Source organism: Chiloscyllium plagiosum, unplaced genomic scaffold (genome assembly GCF_037043375.1).
Source record: "Chiloscyllium plagiosum isolate Xiang-an unplaced genomic scaffold, Cpla_swu_hap1 HiC_scaffold_11, whole genome shotgun sequence".
Taxonomy (NCBI): Eukaryota; Metazoa; Chordata; class Chondrichthyes; order Orectolobiformes; family Hemiscylliidae; genus Chiloscyllium; species Chiloscyllium plagiosum.
Genome location: NW_028270149.1, coordinates 54,238,161 through 54,263,396, shown reverse-complemented (window position 1 = coordinate 54,263,396; position 25,236 = coordinate 54,238,161). Strand labels below are relative to the sequence as shown.

At 40.0% G+C, this 25,236-nt stretch overlaps 1 protein-coding gene across 3 annotated transcripts in view; it reads left to right on the top strand.

Moving 5' to 3' along the window:
- LOC122557548 (uncharacterized) overlaps window positions 1–25,236 on the top strand; it is a 50,532-nt gene that overhangs the window by 10,640 nt on the left and 14,656 nt on the right. For all 3 annotated transcript variants that reach the window (XM_087992063.1, XM_087992062.1, XM_087992064.1), the window contains exons 3-6: window positions 8,374–8,548; window positions 13,283–13,426; window positions 19,640–19,765; window positions 23,668–23,913. In XM_087992063.1, the coding sequence (XP_087848189.1) occupies window positions 8,374–8,548; window positions 13,283–13,426; window positions 19,640–19,765; window positions 23,668–23,913 (691 nt within the window). The remainder of the gene's footprint in view (window positions 1–8,373; window positions 8,549–13,282; window positions 13,427–19,639; window positions 19,766–23,667; window positions 23,914–25,236) is intronic.

Here is a 25,236-nt window from a genome sequence, read left to right as displayed (position 1 = left end):
AATAATTTGTAGGTGAAATGTGGCTCACTGCCATGAAATGAGCATTGCAGCTTATGGCCATTAGACTTGAGGAACATGTGATTTATAGAATAATTGTTTTTTCCCTGCCATCATTTAAGTGGAAATAATGTATTCTGTATTGCAGAATTCTGCAGTCTGGTATGATTGTTTCCAGTTCTTTCATGTTTCATTTCACTTCACTTCATAACTTGGCATGCTCCCAACAATAAAACAAATGGTTTGTCCATAATGACTTGTTATTATATTGTCAAAAAAAGGAGTTAACAGAAAACTATCTTGGGAATCCAGTGTTTCTGTGTTTAATGTTTTATCATGCTGTACTTTGAGATCAGATTTATGACAACTTACTTAACAAGGATTGTGATATTAAAAAGGACAGGAAATTCTCTTTTTTCGCTTTTTATGCGGCACGGTGGCACAGTGGTTAGCACTGCTGCCTCACAGTACCAGAGACCCGGATTCAATTCCTTACTCGGGCAAATGACTGTGTGTGGAGTTTGCATGTTCTCCCAATGTCTGTGTGGGTTTCCTCCGGGTGCTCCGGTTTCCTCCCACAGTCCAAAAATGTGCAGGTTAGGTGAATTGGCCTGGCTAAATTGCCCGTAGTGTTAGGTGAAGGGGTAAATGTAGGGGAATGGGTCTGGGTGGGTTGCTCTTTGGAGGGTCAGTGTGGACTTGTTGGACCGAAGGGCCTGTTTCCACACTAAGTAATCTAATCTAAAGTCAGAGCTTCTCAAGCTATGGAACTTTGACTGCATGTGGACAGCCATAGGACCCCATTAATCCTTTATTATTCTCAATTGGTGGGTGTGACCTAACGGACAAGTCTTGAGGCCTGTTTCTACTGCAACAAAGCCAGTGAATGGGTATAGTTGTGCTTTTTAAATAAACCCTGCAGTTTAAACCATTTGCAGTAGGCTTAATATGTTGATGCTTACTCACATCAAAAACAAATGGCTTGAGATGAAGTTACACCTGTGCCCACCTGTACTGAGGAGCTGAAACAAACTCCCACCTCTGTCAGCCCTCCAAGACTCAAGTCTGTGGTTTTGAAATGGGGTAACACTAGTAGAAGAAATAAATATTAGCCAGTATCTCTGGGATAATCTCTCATCATCTTTGAGATGATGGTAGAATTTTAATATCCAACTGAATGGGAAGATGGGCCCTTGGGTTAACATCTCACCAGCACAAGACTCAGTGTGGTACTAGAAAAGCACAGCAGGTCAGGCAGCATCTAAGGAGCAGGAGAGTCGACATATCAGGCAAAAGTCCCTCATCATGAAGGGCTTTTGCCCGAAATGTCGACACTCTTGCTCCTTGGATGCTGCTTGATCTGCTGTGCTTTTCCAGCACCCCCCTTTTTTTTTGTTTTTGTTTTTTCAACTGACTCGCCAGCATCTGCAGTCTTCACTTTCTCCATCTTGCCCTGAGTTGTCTTTGATCCTTGCTGTGGCACTTACACCTAGACCTTCTCAGTCAGAAGCAAAAGTGGCCTTAAGCTAAGCTACAACTGAGGGCTTGTTGTAGTCCCCAGTCATTTGAGAATAAATGAGCTCTTTTTAACATTTTCAGAAAGCCCATCTATCTTCTACAGTCAAAAAAATGGGGCGCTGGAAAAGCACAGCAGGTCAGGCAACATCTGAGGACCAGAAGAATTGACATTTCATGCATCAGCTCTTAATGAGGAATGTGGAGGGGATACTGGGGGAGGAAGGGGTTTGAGAGAGAAAAAAATAAGGAGGTGGGTGGCAAACGTAGCTGGGAAGGCGATAGGTAGGTGCAGGTGGGGTTGACTGTGATAGATCGGAGGGGAGGGTGGAGCAGATAGGTGGGAAGGAAGATGGATAGGTCAAGAAGGTGGTGTTCATACATCATTGTGCTTAGGAGCAATAACACCAAGGAGAGTGACCACTTATGTAAAACTATAGCACTGACTGGCTGCTTGGGATACTGGCCTCAGGACCATGCATCACTATACCAATTCTTATTGCCTGAAATAACAACAACCTGTTTCTACAAGTAGCAGTGCCAAATCCCCACCCCACCATTGCAGTTAAGTCACCATCTGCGTCACTAACCTGTGGGACTTTGACTCCTGTTAATGATTTAACTGCAGGTTCACCAGCTACACCAGACACTGACACTTCACAGCATCTGATGTGCCATCTTGACCTGCTTTCTTATGTCAGTCACCACTGCAAGTTTGAGGTCTGAATGGTATGTCATATGGTGATCCTTGTAACAAGTACCACAAAGATTGAGATATTGCTTATGGTAGATATCTTGGAGCTTATGAACTTCTGCTACAATATTACAGACTTTCTCCAAATCTGTTATTTCTGTACACCGCTAGTAGTAAGGGATGGGGTGGATTAAAGGCATTGTCATGTCAATTAACCATGATTCTAGTGAATGAGGGAGGGGGAAACTGACTCAACAGACAGGGGGAATATGATTTGAGATGTATAAAATTTGAGGGGCATGGACAGGAAGGAACTTTTCCCATTGGCAGGATCATTGACCAGGGGACACCCTCCTTTTAAGGTAAGGGGTCGGAGGTTTAGAGAGGATGAGGAAACTTTTTTTTCCCCACTGAGGGTAATGAGAATCTAGAACTCTCTCCTTGTAAGGGAGGTAGAGGCAAAAGTCGTCAACATTTAGGGAATATTGAGATGTATATTTGCTACACTAAGGGATACAAGGCTGGAAAATGGAATCTGATTAGCTAGGTGCTTGTTTATGACCACCAGACTCCGTAGCATAAAACCATTTTTTTTTTTGTGCTGTAGACCTCTGACTCTAAGGGGTTACTGCTGTTGCTATGACATTACAATTGTATGCTCTGGCTAAGATCTGGGTGCCTTTCTTATGCTGAGCCATTAAATGTCTTTGGATGTCATGTAAATGTCCTTGTTGTATGCTGCCTACCTGGTCTGACATCTATGCAATAGCACAATAGCATTTGGTTCCTGCCATCTATCCTCTACATGTTTGGTGATAGGGATTTTAAAACTACCTTTTACAATAAAGATGTACGTTACTAAATAAGAATCATTCTCACTAACCTAAGAGTGACAGTAATCTGAGTGAGCAGATTGTTTTTACTGTCATCTAGTTTGTATCAAGACAGCTAACTTGTTTTTGAGGAATGAGAGAAATGTGATTCAGCTTTGTTCCAACTGAGCTGAGTGCTGATCTTGAACTGTAATGTGTGGGAAATGATTTGAGAAAGCCAAGTACTGAAATATTATAAAAATGAAAGTGTCAATGCTTCTATTGTGAATGGACAAAATCCAAATTGAAAGCATCACCACTGGGGATTCTGAAACACTATTGAACAACTAAGAACATCATAGTTCACAAGAGAATAAGGATTACAAGATTCTTAGTATCCAGTGTCAACTATCTCTCTAGAATGGTGTCTATCTAACTTGCATCTTCTGGAGTTGACCAGAAGTCAGACCAGTTTCTTTTTGGGAAGAGTGTGAATATAGACATAGGGAGCACCCACTAAAGGTGTGCAAATTTAAGATGCAATCCATGTGTATTTTTGACTGATGCCAGGCTTGTCATTTTTTTTGCTGATTGTATCACTCCAGTTAATGCCCTCTTCCTTTAACCTTTTTAAGTCAATTGTGTCCAGCAACTGGAAGGTTCCTCTTGCTAGTTCTATCATCACCATGTTCATAATAATTGCTGACTGATTTTTAAAATTTCTGCTGCTTTGATTATGGGGGATTCAGAGTTGGTTCAGGTTAAAGTTTATGACAAGTGGTGTAGCATATATTAGCAATTATGGTGCTGACTGCACAGATTATGGACACAGGCCACTATGTCAAGCTGTGGGTATCCCTTGCAAGACTGGACGAGGAACTATCTAGCACTCTGGAATAATGCTCCTAGTACTTGGCACAGAATGTCTGAGATGCATAGTACATGTCCCTCCGAGCTCTATGCTGGAAACTGCAGATTTGCTGGCAAGTCGGGCAATCCATTATCTTTTTTCCTTTTTGAGTTCTCCTGAACCATGACTTCACCTTTTCAGTAAACCGATATGAACAATATTGACTCCACCCTTGCTGCTGGCTGCTGATTACCCAGTGCCTCACCTTACCCTTCCTCCATCTTCTAAGGTATTAATTAGCTGGTGACTGATGTATCATTTGGCTGTTTCACCACTGCCTGACCAAAAGACTTGGGTGTGTATAGTGCCTTTTCATGATTGCTAGATGCCTTGGTGTTTTATAGACAGTTACTACTTTTTGAAGTGTATGTTTTATTTAAAATAGGAAGTGGGTTGGCTAAGCTGTGCAGAGCAAAGTTCTATAAAGAATGACCAAATGATATGTCGTGATTTGGAGACGCCGGTGTTGGACTGGGGTGTACAAAGTTTTTTTAAATAAAAGATCACAACACCAGGCTATAGTCCAACAGGTTTAATTGGGAGCACTAGCTTTTGGAGCGCCGCTCCTTCATCAGATGGTTGTGGAGGACACCATTGTAAGACACAGAATTTATAGCAAAAGTTTAGTGTGATGTAACTGAAATTATACATTGAAAAATACCTCTATTGTTTGTTGAGTCTTTCATCTGTTCGAATACCATGATAGTTTCACTTTCATATGTAAATCACAAAACTTTTCTTTAAAAGTTACATTCTCGGGTTAACTGTAACAATTGGTGTCAGCCAGATAATATGTTGAAGGTGTTAGCCCTGTGTTCCCTGTCTGTGCCATAATGTTTAGACTGATTCTAATCTAAGAAGTGAGTTAACAGAGTCTCACATGGATTCATGCAGTTTTTGAACAAAGTACAATGTAACTTTGCAAGTACAAATTCACCCCACAAACGTGTGTATCTTACTGGGGTGCGGGGGGTGAGAGTGTCTTAAGTCTGAGAGGGTGCATGTGTGGGAGTGTGTCTGGGCTGGGGGGCAGTTGGGAGTGTGGTCACCTGTAGTGTGACATGAACCCAAGGTCCCGGTTGAGGCCCTCCCTATGGGTATGGAACTTAGCTATCAGCCTCTGCTCGGCCACTTTTCGCTGCTGCCTGTCCCGAAGTTTGCCTTGGAGGATGGTCACCCAAAGGTCCGAGGTTGAATGTCCTGGACCACTGAAGTGTTCCCCAACTGGGAGGGAACACTTTTTCTTGTCTGTTGTGCGGTGCCCATTCATCCATTGCCGTAGCCTTTGCTCAGATTCCCCAATGTGTCATGCCTCTGGGCATCCTTGCCTGCAATGTATAAGATAGACAACATTGGCTGTGTCACATGAGTACCTGCCATGTACAAGGTGGGAGGTGTCCCCACGTGTAATCCAAGTCCACGCTCTGACACGTCTTGCAGCGCCTACTGTGATAGGGTTGCCCTGAAACCTGGGCAGCTTGCTATGAACAATGATCTGTTTGAGGTTTGGTGGTTGTTTTAAAGGCAAGTAGTAGAGCTGTGGGGAAGTCTTGGTGAGGTGCTCATCCTCATTGATAATGTGTTGCAGGTCACGAAGAACATGATGTAGTCTTTCAGTTCTGGGAAGTACTGGACAATGAAGGGTAACCTGTTGGTTGCAGCACGTGTCTGTCTCCTGAGGAAGCCATTACAGTTCCTTGCTGTGGCACATCGGAACTGGCAGTTGATGAGTTGAGCATCGTACCCCGTTCTTATGAGGGCATCCCTGAGTACTTCCTAGTGCCGTCGCATTCCTCCTTCTCTGAACCGATCTGGTGTACGTGTAGGGTTTGTCCATAGGGGATGGCTGTTTTAATATGTTTTGGATGGAAGCTGGAGAAGTGTAGCATTGAGATTGTTTGTGGTAGAGTGTGGTGCTGAGGTGTCCATCCTTGATGGAGATATATGTGTCCAAGATTGAGTCAGATAGTCAAGAGTAGTCCATGGTAAGTTTGATTGGTGGGATGAAACTTGTTGATATCACTGTAGTTTTATTGGTGACTCCTTGTCATGGGTCCAGAGGAAGAAAATGTCATCAATCTACCTGGTGTATAATGTTGGTTGGAGATCCTGCATAGAGAAGAAGTTTTGTTCAACCTTGTGCATAAAACAAATGTTGGCATATTGGGGTGCAAATTTGGTCCCCGTGGCTGTTCCATGTGTCTGGATGAGAAACTGGTTGTCAAAGGTGAAGATATTGTGATCCAGGATAAAGCAGATGAGTTGTAGGATGGTGGTTGGAGGTTGGCAGTTATTGGTGTAGTCATTGTGGGGGATGCTGGTGTGGAGTGCGGAAATGTCCATTGTGATGAGGAATGTTCCTGGTCTGTGGGTGCTGAGTTTCTTAAGAAATCCGTAGTGTCGTGACAGAAGCTGGGGATCCCCTGAACAATCTGTTTCAAGATCCCTTTAACATAGCTGAAGAGATTCTCTCACAGGGTCCCATTGCCCGATACGATGGGATGTCCTGGTGTATTGGTTTGGTGTATCTTTTGAAAGGCAATAGAAGTCGCCTACACGAGAAGTATGTGGGATGAGGGTGCATAGAGAACTCTGAAGGACTGGATCCAAAGTCCTGATCAATGTGTTTAACTCGCGGGTGTCTTCTTTGGTTGGATCAGCTGGTAGTTGCCTGTAGTGTTCCTGATTGTTCAGTTGTTGGTACACTTCCTGGCAGTAATCCTTGCGTGCGTGTACGCACACGCACATATGTTTTGTAGGGTGAATTTGTGCTTGCAAAGTTACATTGTACTTTGCTCAAAAACTGCATGAATCCATGTAAGACTCTGTTAACTCACTTTTAAGTTTAGAATCGGTCTAAACATTATGGCACAGACAAGGAACATGGGGCTAACACCTTCAACATATTATCTGACTGATACCAATGGTTACAGTTAACCTGGGAATGTAACTTTTTAAACTTTTGTGATTTTACAAATGAAGGTGAAACTATCATGGTGTTCTAACAGATGAAAGACTCCACAAACAATTGGTATTTTTTGATGTATAATTTCAGTTACATCACACTAAACTTTTTTTATTATAAATTGTCTTTCAATTGTGTCCTTCACAACCACCTGATGAAGGAGCGGCGCTCCGAAAGCTAGTGCTTCTAATTAAATCTGATCTATAACCTGGATGTTATGATTTTTAACAGATCTGTTTATGATGCTGATTAATCATGTGGCATTTCTGTTGCTCTCTTAAAAGAATCGAATGGAATCATGTAGTTGGAGAGTGTAAGAGATACATGTTACAGAATGGCTAACTTTAGAAGCCAAGAGATTATGGGGTGAGGGAAAGCTAAGGTACAGAGCACTATGTTCAGTTTTAGTGCCACTGCTCTTATGACCTCCACCTATAGTTGCAGCAATGATTATGGACAGCTTCTCTTCCATGGGATAATATAACTCTGCCCATCTCCAACAGGCTGGGAGCTCTCTTCAGCCATGTGTTGCCTTGCCCTGGAAAAGATAGTACAAATCTGATTGCTTTCAAATTCCACCATTTCCGATGGTGGGATTCAAACCGGCCTCCCCTGAATGTTTAGACACATGCTCTAACAATAATACCACTAGACCATCACTTCGTCTGCTACAAATCTGATTTTGTATTTGATTGATTTATTGTTGAACAACTGCAAATATGTGCAGACGTGAGATGTGGTATTGAGTGTAAGGTATCAGTCCTGATCAATCAAGATTGTTAATGGATAAGTGAGTTTGTGGTGTATTTGCCCAGTGTTTGAGACTGGTGCTGCAATTAATTGGTTATGCTGTTTGAAAATCTCTTCACTAGCCTTGCCTACTCCAGTGAGGTCATTGAACTTTCTACATTTCGGTCCACATGTCAAAGCCCCTGGTGTTGATTCTGTGGTCTTTGTAAAGTTAATCTGGAGGATGTTTGAACACTGGAAAGGAGACCACTTTCCTCCTGTTCACTTCCACAAATTAAGATGCTAATTTTTTTTTAAAAAAGTCAAAATAACAACTAGCTTTTAACTTGTTGTGACTGCTCATGATTTTACAGCTCTTACCTTGGCTTGCAGCCTTTCATTATTATGTTCTGAGCTGATGTACACAATAATCTTTAACTTTTAAGGGGCAGCATCAAATTTGTGGACTGCTTTATGAAACCTTGGATAAGGGATCATCTTGCATCTCCTGTTTCTGGATGCTGTGTAATTTAATTGCTAAACTGTGTTTTTGTTTTAATTGGGAATGTTCTGCACTTACTTCACACTCTCCATTGCCTATGTCAACAGTATGTTGAGCTTCTGATGAATATTATCATCTTCACCAAATCTAAGATATTCTGAGGCTGGGAATGCATTGTGTATCAAATTTATCATGTATGATTGGTAGTATCCCAGGCTGTTGAGTATTCTATTCATTTTTTTTTTCCAGAGCTAGTGTCTCAAGACCAAAAAACGAACCACTTCAGTTGCTGCAAAATATGAGTGACTTTGGAGCCGAGGAGAATGTGACATTTATCACAGAAAGTATGAGTGTAACTACAGCCGATGAGGAGAAACTGCTGCTGCTGAACAGAAACACTGAACTGAGACGCCTGAACAAAGAGGTATTTGGTCCTTTCCCACTTTTTTTTTCTCTAATTTAAGCAACTTGCTGATGTAAATTCTGATGTTCACAAGTCTGTTAAGCAACACCCTGCTGGAGTTCCCCTTCTGCTCAAGAAAAACACACTACTTTTATAATTAGTGTAGTTTCTTCTTGACAAAGCAAGTCTGTCAAGCATGTAGTTATTAAAATGTCCTGAGAATATTTGTTTTGCCACATGCTGTTAGTTTTTGCCTCTGGGACATTGGTGTGTTCAGCATCACAGCAAGGAAATACCTAAGCAACTGTGAGCATTTTAATTACAAACGTCACTGTGGAAGAGATTGGCTTGATGATCACAAAAGCAATTAGACTATGGTGTGGTTTCCTACCATTCCAATCTTTAATTCAAATGACAATTTGGTCCCTTTTTCAGCTTTTTAAAAATAAAACCAGTTGATCCAAATGAACAAGTATAAATGCTAGGAAATGCTATTTTAAACATGGGTGCTGAAAAATTGAAATAACTTTAAGATGTTCCTAAGCCTGTAGCAGTACGTTTAAGTAATTTAAAGTACAATTTCAGTTGTAGTATAGGAATACAAAAGTGAATTTGCATGTCCACTCTCCCAAACCAACAAAATAATAAATTTTATTAGATAACTTAATTTGTTTGATGCCAGGAAAAGGAGATGACTCCGCTTTTAATATTTTACATTTGACAAAAGTTGATCACTTGGAATTCCGACTCTTCACCTGCAGGTACAAAGGAATCATAACCAAAACTTATTTAATCCTTTTTATCCTTTGGGCATGGCTCAAAGTAAAGAAAAAATGCAAGGCTGTCATTGTAAGCCAAAGCAGTACTCTAAGGTTGTGAATTACTACAGAAGCTTGTTAATGAAGGAACACAAGTCATTATATTGATTCCACTTGTTTGGGTGATTTTGTTTTTAATCCTTGTGGCAATATGACTACATCTTACCAGAAAAAGAATAGAAAACAGAAGGATTACAATGCTGTGAGTGCATTTCTGTGTAATAATGACTTGGATAATACAATAGAAAAGAGCAATTTTGTAGTTAGGCCAGAGTGCCTTACCAAGATATACTTTATATTTCTCCATACAAGTATCATTTAACACTGATGTCAGTTTGACAGTGCATGTTTATACATATGGTTCAGAGTGAAGTACAGGTTTTTTTTTCTTTGCACGCTTGATCCTTCGTTTTTTTTTTAAAGCAAGTACTGAGAGTCGATGGTGCGAACAGAAAAAAGGGTGAGATTTGTCTCTTTTAAGATAGATATGGGTGACACTAAAGTACAAATGGCAATGATACTACTTAAATAAGTGCTGTATATTTGTTTTGCTGTCAAAAGATAATATGCCAGTTAATGAGAAATTTTAAGGGGATGAACTTATCATATTTAATGCAAGTAGCAAAATAGTAATGGAGAAAATAGTTTAAAATTTCAGGGGCTAGGAATAACTCTCACTGTCTGGTTCCTCCATTGACAAGCCTGGAGTGTGATTGAATACACTCCACTTCTCTGGATGAGTGCAATTCCAATGATGATCATCAAGAGGTTTGATATCATCCAGGGTTAAAGCAACCTGCTTAATTGATGGCTCGTACCACTATCTCAAAGGTATTGGGGAAAGGGCAATTGTTATAATCAGTCCCCAGTTGAGGTAACCCCAATACATTTTTATGGTTCTCCCACCTGGAACACCAATTAATCCCCCAGGTGAGGAGGATTGAACTGGCCACCCCTTTACTCATTCTCCTGCACCCATCAAACATAGCCTTGTGAGCAACCGAGGGCCAACTTCAAAAGGATCCCTTCCCTTGTGGCTAACTTTGTTTTTCTCCTACAACAAATGAATTTGTTTTGAAAGAAGTCGATGCAGCCATTTTTTTTTTGTGGAAAAGTGTTTATTTCTTCTAGTGCTTTGTAGTTAATGTCCTACCAATTAGGGAGAAGATGTGGGTCCCAAAAGAATTTTTAAAATGCTTGAAGTTGTTCATGAGAGCTAAAGATTAGAATCATTGCTGTTAATGGATGGTAGCAGTTGCGTTAACATGAGTGGTTCTTGCCTTTAGTATGTTGATTTAAGGTTCTTTTGTCTTGGTTCCTTTTGGCAATGGCTGGCTCAATACTGTGAGCAGTAATTTGTCTTTTTTTACCTGCAGTACAGAGGTGTTTAATGGCTGTTTTCAATCTGTGACCTACACAGCACAATGGTACATGAAATCACGACAGTTGCAATTGGTGTATAACTATTTTCATATCTTTGGAAACATAAAATGCAAATGTGTGCAGGAATATTTTTCTGCTAATACATTAGGGAAGAGGGTTAATAGTCAGTCTATTGTTCTCTCTTTCTGTTCAAAGTTTCCCTTCATCTGTAGAGCTGAGACATTCCCTGAGTTCTCACTACTCTGCTTGATGCTTTCTAAATTTATATCTGCAGACATCTTTTGTTTAAATGCTGGAATTAAAAGCTTTGTCCATAAGTACTTTTTGAAATTCCGATGGTCACTGACTGAAGAATGCCCATGTCACTGGACATTTTAAAAATTTATTATAAGACACTACTTTTTTTTTCCCACCCCACCCCACTCCAGATTATTTAAATAATTGCAAAAGTGAAAAACTGCACATGCTGAAGATACTCAGCACATCACACCCTATCCGAGAGAGAAACTGAGTTTCAGGTTTATGACCTTTTCAGAACAACAAAATGTTTGCTCTGTATTCATTGCTACTTGAACTCTAATTTTCAGCATTGGTTACCTTATTAAACCAGTTAGGTGAAGGAATTGTGAAAATGTTATTCATAATCTTCTGTAGATTTGGGAATTGTATATTCTGGAAATGTTGTATGTCACTCCACTATTTAGGATGACGAGGAGTCAGATTTCTGGGCTTGTCTGTTCAATATCATTTTGTTTTGAAGTTCCTAGAATCTATTCAGGGTTAGAGGGCATTAATATTGCTTTGTTGATTTAGATTAGATTCTCTACAGTATGGAAACAAACCCTTCAGCCCAACATGTCCACACCAAACCTCTGAAGAGTAACCCACCCAGACCAGTTCCCCTACTTAGGTTTACCCCTGACTAATACACCTTATCACTACATGGGCAATTTTAGCATGGTCAATTCACCTGACCTGCACATCTCTTGGATTGTGGGAGGAAACCGGAGCACCTGGAGGAAACCCACGCAGACACTGGGAGAATGTGCAAACTCCACACAGATAGTCGCCCAAGGTGAGAATTGAACCCTGGTGCTGTGAGGCAGCAGTGCTAGCCACTGTGCTGCCCTAAGAAATTGAGCTTCAGTGAGTCAGACGTGATCTGAACATGTAACCTTCTGATCTGGAGTCAAACGCACTACCGTTGCGCCACAAGCCCACGTAGGTAAGTAATGTTTGACTAACCTAATCAAATTTTTGAGGTCCGTAAAACAGTAACCTAAAAAGTTAATATAGATGGTTATATAGACTTCTAGAAAGCATTCATTAAGGTTTAATCATTAGAATTGGTAATACACAACTGGAGGTAGTGATTTTGACTTGAGTTAATTGGTTTGCCTGTAGGGAATAGAATGGCAAGAAAAAGTTGGTACTGTAGAAGATGAGAAATTGTCTGAGTTTTATTCAGAAGTGTCAAACATTCAACGAATCCTTGATTAGCATGGAAGAACAAATAGATGATACTAAATTGAGATACACTGTAAACCAGCTGTGCAGGAAAAGGAAGCAAATGTGCAAAATTGTGGCATATTATGTTAAGTGAACTGGGATGTTCATCACACTGGCTTCCATAAATGGTTCTACCTCACTGGTCTGGCGATCTGTCATCCCACAACTGAACAGTTTCAGTTCCAGTTCCAGTTCGTGTATTGTTTAGGTCACCAAGGTCACAGTTGTCACATGATTTGATTTTTTTTTTTTTGGTCTGGAATAATTCTGATCATGTTGGCCCCATCAGCAAAAAGACTTGTTCTGTTGCTCACAACCGGGTGTAATAAGATTGGGTGTTAAGAAAACAAATAGTTATTGGATTATTTCAAGTCCTGAACAAGGTTAGTGCAACATTTGCTCCATCTTAGAGGTTGAGATAAAAAGAAAGCACACTGACTTTGTTTGTTTGGTTTGTTTGTTTGTTTTCTTAGTAATCCCTTGCTAACGAGCATGAATATCCACCTAGGAAACTCCATGTCACTGGTCATGGGTTCTGTGGCTCCTTGTGTGGCTGATGAGCTTGATCCTAGAGCCATTTTCCAATCATGCATTTGGCAGGTGCTTCCCATACAGCAATTGTCACCTTTACAGTGAAATTGCTGGTTTTGTAAAAAATGGTTCCTTTTCCATACTAGTACATTTTTTTACTTTTATCCACCTGTTATTTACTCCTTACCCACCCACCCTACCTTCTGCATATAAACTGACATTTTCCTAGCTACCATCAGTTCTGAAGAAGGGTCAGCAGATGTTAACTTTGATTTCTCTTCAGATGCTGTCAGACCAATTGAGATCTTCCAGCAACTTCTGTTTTTCCTTCTGATTTAGAGCATCCACAGTTCTTTTGGCTTTTATAAAGTAAAGTCTGCTGGTTCCAATACTTCAGTGTAGAAGGTGTAATGCACAATTGGTGAGGAAATTGATTGGAATCCATCGTAATGAAACTGAGAATATGACCAAAGGTTGAAGACCGGCTAGTAAAAACTCTGCTTCCTTCTTTCAGCTGATGAAACTCAACCAAGACTGGGACCAGATCTATCGTGCAACCACAACAGGGCTTCAGCAAAGAGTGGCAGCCCTCCAAATGGAGATTTCCGACACTAATCAGCATGCCAATGCACTTTCCAAGAAACTGGACAATGAGCAGGTAAATACAGCACCACCAAACAGAATGATGAGCAATGACTTTTAACATTTACTTGTCAATATCAAACACTAATACTTTTCTGACATACAGCATTTTGGGGGAATCAATGTTTGTGTTTAGTACAGAGCTAGTGTTACTGGATCCCTGGTTAACCTGATACTTGGCTGCACTGATACATTGTCTACAAAGCAGACAGACTGACTCCTTCCAGCATGAGAACTCTGATTACTGTGTTCACTGTGTCTAAGCAGCAGATTGTTCAAGAACTAGAACTCCTCCTGTAGCAATCTCAGCCGTTAGATCAGCAAGTATGCTGGTAGGGGGAATGAAACTATTTTGATATGTAAGTAAGTATTGGCAATAGCTTGTGATGGATGATAATCGATGCAAAAATAACAATATTTATCAATGGGAAGAATGTAGAGAGCAATTACTGACAATCCCAATTTGTGAATAGTTAAAAATGGGGGGAAGAAATTTTAAGTGTTCAGAAGAAAGATAACACCGGTAGAAAAAAAGCTTTAAATGGATAAGAATAAAGGATGATCTGAATAAATAGTAATGAAGCAGAAAGGGAATGAACAGCGGTTTATAGTAATATTGGGAATAAGATTGGAAAAGCTGAGAAGTAGTTTGAGCTTGTGAATTAGTAAAATCTGACAATTTTGGATTAGGTACTTTTTTGTTTTCTTCCCCCCCCCCCCAAAAAAAATCTGTGCCCTCGTTGGTTTCTATTTTTATTAGCTTTAAGAAGTCTATAAGTACAGTAAACACTAATACAGAATCAGCATTAAGGGTACATCTGGTATCATTTCACTGCAGTCTATGATGAATTCTTTATCTCTGTTACATTGTTGAAGGTCACTGTACTGATTCTGTAGGGAATATAAACTGTACTTGTAACATTATGGCCACAATATTGCAGTGATTAAACCCAACTCTATTTAAATCGGGGCACTCATTAGAGATAAAAAGGTAATCACCTTAGTCCTACCAGACCATAGAATTGCTCTACAATTAGTCAACTGGCGGTCACTATGCCTTCGGTAAGGGAGAGGTTGAAAAGGAGAGTCCTTCATGGTAACCTCCGCTGGTGCAGGAATTAAACCTACACTGTTGGCATCACTCTGCATCACAAACTGACCACCCAGCTAACTGAGTTAACAGTCACTTCTTCACTTTTGAACGTGCTTATCTGTAAACACTTTTTTTTTTCTTAGAGCATTTCACATCCTTAAAGCATTATCAATTCAAGATTTCAGTTTTGCAAAACAAGTTAAACTTCTGACCAACTTACTTAGGCCTGTACTTTTTTTTAAAAAAAGTTACAAATTGGTTTCATTGCTTTTTCATGTACTTTTCAAATTACTTTCCACTCCAGTGTCTCAACCAACAATTATGTACATTAAGAAATTAGTAAGTTGTATTTAAAAGTCTTCAGATCAAATAGTTAGAGAATATTTGTTTTAATTCAAACGCCTAACCACTTAAATCTTGATTTTTGTCTAAACATTATTAAACATTTCTTCAATTCAAAAGTAATGGTAGGAAATTCTTACTGCTAAGAAATTCATAATAATCTTCAGGCTTGTTTGGGCACAGATTTTTTTTGTATGAGTGTTATTCTTGCTTCATTTTGGTTGATTTAATACTAAGATGGTGTGAAGGGGCGTGGGTTTGATTCCACCCTCCGGTGGCTGTCTGTGCGAAATTTGCACTTTCTCCCCATGTCTGCATGGGTTTCCACCAGGTCTCCCCATTTCCTTCCATAGTCCAAAGATATGCTGATTTAGTGGATTGGTTGTGATTGTGTTCAGGGATGTGTGGACAGGGTAGATTAGGAAATGCAGGGTTTTAGGGTAGCGTTGTGGGTTTGGGTGGTTTGCTCTTCGGAGGGTCAGTGTGGACTCAATGGACTGAATGGCCTGACTCCTGCAGGGATTTGATTCCATTTAAGAAAAATGACACAAGATCTCTGCATAGGATCAAAACTGCTTTCTCTTGACACTGTCACTGGATTGCCTTGCTAATTTGGATAGACTTTGTAACTCAAACCTTTTTTTTTTTGTCAGTGGCATCACTTAAGTACAGATATCCACTTTTTGCCTCAACCTTAACGTGATTTCATTTATTCAAATACACTCTCTGCTTAAGAGATCTGAGCTAATTTTCCTGTTGCTTGTGCCCCAGGGACAACTTGTGTTCCAAAGCAAAAGCAGAGTAAAAAGAGGGGAGAACCAGAAGGGTGCTTCCCCACACATTTTGATGCTTCAGGTTTTTTTCAGACTTTCCCTAGGAGATGCTGTCAGAATGATGGTACTGATGTCATGCTATTGATGTGTGTGAGAACATTCCAGTCATTTTTGTCTCAATTTCTGCGTAAAACATACTGTCTCCTATTTGAAAGGCAGCTCCACTGACACTAAACTACAGCAGACCTTTAGCTTTTCACCTTGACGTTTTTGAATGCAGCACTCTGCTCAGGGCACCGTGTAGGGCAATGAAAATGATCAGAATCCAGAAACTCAAGTTATTCAATTTGCGTTAAGTCCCTTTTTGTTTTGGAAGTGTAATGTGGAACCAAGGCTCAAATGTAGAAATTCCAAAAGATAAGTCAGCCTCCAGAATATAAATATGAAGTGCCCAGTTTAAATCCAAGTTTTCTTCCTACAAGAGGGAGATATTTCCATGTAGACTTATTATTTAGAGCCCCTGTTTGCCTGAAGCTGAGTAAAAGCTTTTTGGTATTTACTTTCTCTGATTTACTGTGGCTTCAACTCTAATGTTCACTCTTTCTGAGCTTTTATTTTGCTAGCAGCATTTCTAATCTGTAGCTAAAGTGGCACAGATGTGTAGATCTCTCAAATTCCCATTCACATGAATTATGGGAGTTTCTATGGCCACCATTCATGAATTGTGAAAACACATCTGGCTTACTATTCCTTCCTTAAGTAAGGAAATCTGCTGTTTATACCACGTCTGGCCTGCAATGTGCTTGATTGTTTACTGCCTTCTACAATAGTCTTCTTGCCACTCATTATTGTTTATGTGAATATATCCCCAAATGAATAAAAGCAAACTCCTGATATTACAAGTATGGTTGAACGAAAGAACGCTGATTGGGGGTTTTACTGAACTTGTGGGGAAAATAAAGATTTTTTTACAAGCCAGTCTTTCATGACTACAACAGTAGGAAAATGTTTGGAAAAATTTCTCTGGGATAGAATCCCTTGAATTGGTGAATAGATACATAGATGAGGTTAATGCTGTTGATGTAGTCGACGTGACTCCACTAAGGTTTGACAAGGTGTTGTATGGGAGACTGGTCAAGAAGCTAAGTGCACATTCGCTTCAAAATTAGCTTCAAGGCAACAAGCAGAGCATGATGGTCAAAGGGTGTTTTTGTAACTGGCAGCTTTAGTTCAGTGGCATATCACAGGATTTGGTGCTGGGTCCCTTGCAGTTTGTTGTATACATTAATAATCTAGACATGTATGTGTAGGTGGTTTTGATCAGTAACCATGCAAATTACATGAAAACTGGGAAGGGGATGGTGGTAAATAGTGAGGAGGAAAGCCTTGGGATGATAAAGGCAGGTTTGGTCAGGTGGGTAGAATAGTGGCACATGGAGTTTAAAGTATAAAGTGTTGCATTTTGGGAGGACTAAGAATGGAAAGGGGGGGGGGGGGGGGTACATATTGAATGGTATTCCCCTTGGAAATAGAGGATCGGTGTGAATGTCTATCGATCCTTAAAACAGCAAGACCGATAAGGTGGTTTAAAAAGGCATATGGGATACTTGCCTTTATTAATGCATTGAATGCAAGAGCAGGGATGTTATGATAGTACTATGTAAGAATTTAGTTAAGCTAGACCAGAGTATTGTGTGCAGTTCTGGTCACTCAATGTTAGGAAGGCTGTGATTGCACTAGAGATGGTGTAAAGGGTATTTACCAGGGTGTTGCTAGCTGGAGTATTTGGCAAAGAAGTGAGATTAGATAGGCCGGGGATAATTTTTCCAAAAGTGGAAAAGGAGTGGCGGTTCTGATTTCAAGTGTACAAAATTTGTAAGGGACATTGAGAGTAGATGAGGAGAACCTTTTCTCCTTTCGTAGACCAGTCAATGTCAAGGGGATAAAGACTTAACATCTATCTGAGGGGCAAGTTTCTTGTCTACACTTGTTATACCCCTCAGATTTAGAGGATTCAAGGAGGAATCTTTTCGACCCAGAGGGTGGTAGGTATCTGAAACCCTACCTAAACGAATGGTAAATGTAGGAACCACTGTACTCCAGAAATGCTCAGATGAACACTTAAAGACAGAACATAGAAAGCTATGGGCAAAGAGATGGAAAATAGAACTAGGTGGCTGGACATTTCTTGGTTTGACAGACCTCCTTATTAAATTGAATAATATATTTGGCAATATTAATTTTCATCAGCTTTAGTGCATTAACTCTATAACATTCTCATTTGTCCTTGTTCCACAATACGGAGGATGCATCGTCATAGTATATCGAAGGAAGAGTAGGCCATTGGACCTGTCAAGCCTGCTCCACCATTCTTTAAGATCATGGCTGACCTATTCATTGCCTCAGCTCCTCTTACCTGCATTATCCCCATAACTATGCAAAAGAAACACCCAACTGTGGCTTGAACATATTTAATGAAGCTCTCTCTACTGCTCCTTTGGGCAGAGAATTCCATAGATTCACTACTCTCTAGCAAAAACAGTTCTTCCTCCCCTCTGTCCTAAATCTACTCCCCCTAATCTTGAAGTCATGTCCCCTAGTCCCAGTCTCTCCCACCAGCGGAAACAACTTGTCCACCTCTATCATATCTATCCCTTTCATAATTTTATATCTTTAAGATTCCCTCATTTTCTTAAATCCTGGCATGTACAGTCCCAGGTGATTCAGCCTTTCCTCCTAGGATAACCCCTTCATGTCCAGAATCATGCTGGTGGACCTCCTCTATATCATCTCCAAGACCAGTATATCCCTTCTCCAGAAAGAAGACTAGAACTATCTCACTCCTCCAGGTTCAGCCTCACCAACACCTTGTACAATTACAGCAGAACCTCTCCGCTCTTGAATGAAAGCCAATATTCTATCTGCCTTCCTAATTAAGTTAATTTGCAGGTGTAACAGATAATGATTCATGTTGATCTCCACTCCCTGGACTGTCAATCAATCAGTCATTCTCATACAATCATGCAAACCTCACTGCCTCAAATCATAATACTGAGCACAATAAATCCCCTCACTCAGTCACCGACTCCTCCAATCCACATTTCATTAATCACATCCAGATTGTCCATAATCCACTGATTCTCATCTAGATGCCTTTTTTTTTTACACTGATTAACATTACCTTTCACATTGCAATAACAAGAACCAACAAAATCTTTACAAATAGCTAATTTTACATTCTGTTAATGAACGTGCTTCATCCTTGAATATGTACTTTTTCATTCACAAGTATAATCCAATAATTGTACTGTGGCAGTACCATATGACTAACGGTATAATTCTTTCATTGCTTTTAAAGAGTCCCAAAACTTTATAATAACTTTTCCAATGATTTCTAATGAGAAGACTTGCAACTAAAGGCTGAAACACTTTAGAAATGTATCCCTCTTATTGCTCTGAACCTTGAATCAGCACTTCCTTAGTCACACCAAAAACCAAAGGTACAGCAGCATTCAACTGGTCAAAGCAAAAACTATGCTATGAAGCATTATAGGAAGACATTAGCACAATTTTGGGAAGTTGAAAATCCCCTGTTCCTTTCTGTCAAAAACAGACCAGTTTAAAAAGCTGAGGTCTGATCTGTATGTCTACTTCCTAATTTACTTCAGCCGAGCTGCAATTAAATCCAAATTTGATCAGCAATAGCAAAGTCGGTTAATCTAAATTAAACTCCTCCGTTTCAGTCATTGCTAAAAATTTGTATCATGACTATGAGCAGTCTTCCAGAAAATTAATTGATTTTTAGTTTTAATTATTAGGTTCCATTTTGAGATCTGTGATTTGGGTCTCTTGTGGCAATATATTTTCTCTTGCCAATCACTTGCTAAAGTTGGTACTAGTGCAGGATAACTGATTTTTAATTTGTTAATTAATGCAAAGCTTCACTTTATCATGCTGCCAATGTTAGGAACTAATTATTTCATTAAGTATATTATACTTTTTTTCTTTTTTTTGAAATTAGCACAAAAGGGAGTATTATGAGCAGTCCTTAATCCAAGAGATGAAGAAAAATCAACAACTCCAAGAATATGTGAGACAGTTGGAAAGTAAATTACACAACATGAGACAGACAGTCCAACCAACCTTGGTAAGTCTCTAACCCATAACAAGTTGAATAGAATTTGACGCATGCGCTGGGTGAAATTTGTTCCCTGTTTGTGAACAACCAGTTAATGCAGCTTCAAGTCAAGGACAAAGATTGTTCCCTCCAGCAACATTTTAAACATTGCCTTGAACACAATATTTGTCACAATGTTGCATCCTGTGAATTTCTGCACTGTAACAAAATTTACTTTCCCACCATTCCATTTTAAAAACACCCAGGGCAATGAAAATTACTTTCTTTAAATATGATTCTGAGATGCCGGTGTTAAAAATCACACAACACCGGGTTATAGTCCAACAGGTTTAATTGGAAGCTCACTAGCTTTCAGAGCGACGCTCCTTGACAATCACCTGATGAAGGAGCGTCGCTCCGAAAGCTAGTGTGCTTCCAATTAAACCTGTTGGACTATAACCCGGTGTTGTGATTTTTAACTTTCTTTCAATAGTTATTCTCGATGACTTGTGTTCTCTTGCCAAACATTTAGTGCAGAGTGAATATTTTACTTCTATTAATAGGCATTGTAACAATTTCACTGTTTAAATTTGTAATCAGAGCCATCTTAGTTGAAGCACCATTGCTCTGCATTTACCTTGCCTGTAAAACAAAAATCATGAATCAATTCGATCAATACGTTTGCCTGTACACTGTAATGCTTGCATCTCTGCAAACTGTTCCCTTTTTGTTGCCTTTTGTGATGCAAGTATATCTTTGTACTCAGGTTAGTCCGATATATTCTAATCAGGTTAATTTTAAAGCTTGAATTTGATTGCAGTGTTCAACTGTCTAAACCTCTGCTGTTAGTGGAACTAGAATCTAAACCTCACTTAATCCTATTTTGAATGTTTGTTTCAAAAGCCCATCTCCACTGTGCAGTTTTTTTTTAAGAAACACCTTTAAGAAGTAGGTGTAAAATTAAATTGTTTCACTTAATGCCTCAATTTAGTTATAGTTCCATATTTTTAGTTTGCAACAAAGATGAGCTTAACAATATCATCTCTTGTTACAAAGTAATGTGTAAATTGTAGGATGGGGAGTCCCTCATACCATCAATTCCATCTAGCTAAGCCATCCTCAGCGAGCAATTTCAAATGATGTTTCCTGTCCTATGGTATGCAGCTCAGTTGCATTCCTGGCTGGAATTACAATAGGCGGCAAGCTCACATGAAGGTATGTATTGGAACGTTGTGAAATAGATGGCATTAATTTGAGTACCTCCAAGGTGATAAACCCTGCTGTGGTGCCCAGAGCGAGGACCTCTGGCTACAAGACCTTGCAAACACCCTGGATTTGTTTAGATCCCTTGTTCAGAAGGTAAATAAATAGAGTTTATGTAATTTTTAAAAATTACTTTTGTAGTCAACAGGCTGGGTGCTAGTGTGGACTGGGATGGAAGTACTGTCATTCTGAATTTTTGATTCCTTTTTTTTCTACTCTTGCTCCTAAGAATCAGTACTTTGATATATTTGTACCCAAGATGGTGCCAAAAATGGGGACTTGTAGACTTTTAACTATACTTGTGTCAAAGTTAACTCGAAGGTGCAGCTGTTTAGAACAGGGAGGGAAGTCATGGATGCTACAAAATGCATCACTCAGCAGTTAAGTTTTTCCCCATCTGGTAGCAGAAATGTTTTCAATTACACTAAGTAGTTCATATTTCTGATTTAGTCATTCCTTTTGAGTATGATATGAAACTGGAGTTTTACTAATATCTGATGCTGAAAAAGGAAGCCTGCTTGAAAGAACAAGCAACAAATAAAGGAAATGAGATGGGAACAGATTACACAGACATTGAGAAGAGTAGGGAGGAGAAGCTGGTAAAGGGGAGGACAGCAAGTGATGGATAGTGCCACCTGATACATCAGTTAAAACAGTTCAAGTTAGCACATTATCATTTGAAGGAGGCTAACATATGACTTATCCAGGCAATGTTCATTCTCTAAAATTAAATCTCAAGGACCCTACAACAGACCCCAAATAGCAGTTGTTCAGGTCACCATGGCATTGGATTCTTCTGTATCTGGAGTACTCTATCACCTGTGAACATGGGTGGCATCCTGCAGATGTAGGTCATAGATACCTCTTTCAGCTGTCAAAGAGAGCCATTCATTGGTTCCCTGGGTGATGACATTGGCACAAGGGACTAGTCAGCTCAATTCCTTCATATAAAAGCTTTCTACTCCCTATGATGTACAGTTGAACTGAGACCACAGGAAATGTAACTTAGTGCTCTGTGCTCACTTCCTGGACAACTGTCATGTTTCCTTCTCCAACCTGAGAGTAAGAGTATCTGCTGGAGGATGTATTTATAATTTGACTTCTGCAGCTCATCCAGAAACCAACATGAAGTGCTGAGTAGTTACAACCAAAACCATCTTGTAATATACATTCAATGGACCTTTACCATTTTGAAGACAAATCCATTTCTTTTAACAGTTGATACCCTGGTTGGTTTGTACTCAGAGCATCTCACTGTAAAAGTATGTGTGCTGAAGAAACTCAACAGGTCTGGCAGCATCTGTGGGAAGAGAAACAGTTAATGTTTTGAGTCCAGTAATAACTTATTTTGTGCTGAGGGTGGAAAAGTGATGGATTCCATACAGCAGGCCACATTGTCATTGAACATTCGTTCAATGGAAGGTGGCACAGAACTAGAGATTAGTTGTAGTTGGAGAGAAAGGTTGTGAATCCAGAGTATATGCCCACAGCAGAATAGAGGTCAGTAATGCTGAGAGGAAAGCTAGACACTTCGGAGTGGGTAATGAAAATGTGGGACAGAATTCATGATCTGAAGTTGTTGTTGAGTTCGGAGTCTAGGAGGTTGTAAAGTCCCTAAGTGGAAAATGAGATGCTGGTCCTCTACCTTACGTTAGCTGACAATGGAACAATGCTGCAGAACTGTGGTAGAAATGTAAACTGGCAAGCAACTGGAATGTTGGGGTGATGTTTATGAACTGAGCAAAGCTATTCAACAAGCAGTTAGTCAGTCTGTATTTGGTTTCAATGTAGAGGAGACCATATTACAAGCAGCAAAGTACCCTAGATTGAACAAAGTTCAAGTAAATCTCTACTTCACCTACTTGAACTGTTTAGTACATTGGAAAGTGAGGGGGGAGGTGGTGTGTTGTCCTGGAGGGAAGGATTTTTTAAAAGCAAAGGAGATGTTGTTTGGTATGTGATGATGTCATACTGAAGGTGGTAGAAATGGAGCTGGGTAATGGAAGTTGGTAGGCTTGGAATGAATATTGGCAGATAGCCTATCCCCAGAAATGGAAACATGAGTCAAGTCAGAAGGGAAATGTCAAAAGATGAACAAGTGAAGTTGAGTTTTTTTTTCAGAAAGCAGAGGTACTGCAGAGGAGAATGTTGCCAAGGTGTTAGACGAACTGGGGTCTAGATGGATCAAATTTTCTTCTTCCCTCCAAAATGGGCCATGGCCCTGTGGGAAATGCACCCGTCCCAGACTCTTCACTCTGTTACTCTTTTGACATCAAAAGAGTCAAAAGTTAGTCCAAGTCATTCTTTGTGTGTTTGTAAATTTATCATTTCACCAGAGAGAATTAAGATGTTATGCATCTGTGGTAGGAGGTATATTCCAATATCATTAGTCTGCAGGCACGATATTGCCAGCCGTAGAAACTTAAGTGTTATCTGTTTTCCGATAACATCCAAGAACTATGTCTAATTTATGTTCTTTTGTCATGTGTCTGCTTGTATTCATTTATAAACAATGCAAACTAAGTTCCTTTTGAAAATTTGTCTTTTTAATATTACATGGCAATGCAGTGGAATAGTAACATCGAATCTGAATTCGCTGCAGTCAGGGTATGATGTGAAAACTATGGTGGTGTCTGTATTATCTGAAAATACTTTGTATCATTGTTCAGGAAGATGAACCATGGAGACCAATTCCACACAATGAGAAATCAAATTACACCTATCCCCAGTCACGGTCAGAACATAAAGACATAACACCCTCTTCCCCAAAACGTGTTCAAATCTCGGAGAAACCAAGGGACCACAGTCAGTGCAGACTGACTAAGGCAGAAGCAGCCCGACATCCAACCAAAAATGGAGTCTCTGAAAAAGAGTGCAAAGAGCTTCAGGACCAAATGCTTGCTCTCGTGTGTCAGGTAAGCAGTAATCTCTCTCTCCTTCAAATCTTTTAAATTTAAATTTGTGGTGAATGTTACTTGATTGCAGTTAACTAAGATCTGTGGAGGGAGAAAATCAGAGTTAAAAGGTGGCATTTCCTTTTGAGAGGTTGGCATCAAAAGTGGGCCCAAGACCCAATGGAGTTGATAAAAATGTGGAGCTGGAAAAAGCACAGCAGGTCTAGCAGCTTCTGAGGAGCAGGAGGGTCAATGTTTTGGGGCTTGGGCCCAGTTTTGATGCCAACCTCCCAAATCTTCCAAAAAACAATTCCACCTTTAGGGTGTAGGTTTGCTTGCTGAGCTGTAGGTTTGATATCCAGACGTTTCATTACCTGGCTAGGTAACATCATCAGTGGGGACCTCCAAGTGAAGCGAAGCTGTTGTCTCCTGCTTTCTATTTATGTTTGTCCTGGATGGGGTTCCTGGGGTTTGTGGTGATGTCATTTCCTGCTCGTTTTCTGAGGGGTTGATAGTATCTAGATCTGTGTTTGTTAATGGCATTGCGGTTGGAGTGCCAGGCCTCTAGGAATTCTCTGGCATGTCTTTGCTTAGCCTGTCCCAGGATAGATGTATTGTCCCAGTCGAAATGGTGTTTTTTTTTTCATCCATGTAGGGCTACGAGGGAGAGGGTTTTGTCTTTTTGTGGCTAGCTGGTGTTCGTGTATCCTGGTGACTGACTAACTTCCTGTTTGTCCTACGTAGTGTTTGTGGCAGTCCTTGCATGGAATGACAAACCCACCAACACTCAAACAAAAACTAAAACTTTAAAAGACCCAATACAACCCATGGACAAAACCAACATCCTCTACAAAATTCCATGCAAGAGCTGCCACAAACACTACGTAGGACAAACAGGGTGAAAGTTAGCCGCCAGGATACACTAACACCAGCTAGCCACAAAAAGACACGACCCTCTCTCCCTACACACAGATGAGAAAAACCACCATTTCGACTGGGACAACACATCTAAGCTGAGACAGGCTAAGCAAAGACATGCCAGAGAATTCCTAGAGGCCTGGTACTCCAACCACAACTCCATAAACAAACACATAGATGGTATCTAGATATATCAACCCCTCAGAAAACGAACAGGAAATGACATCACCATGAACCCCATCCAGGAGAAAGATATAAATAGAAAGCAGGAGGCAACCGTTTCGCTTCACTTGGAGGTCGCCACTGATGTTACCTAGCCAGGTAATGAAATGTCTGGATATCAAACCTACAGCCTAAACCTCAACCTGAGCTACAAACCTTGCAACAATTCCACCTTTTTTAACTCTGATTTTCCTGCTGTCTTGC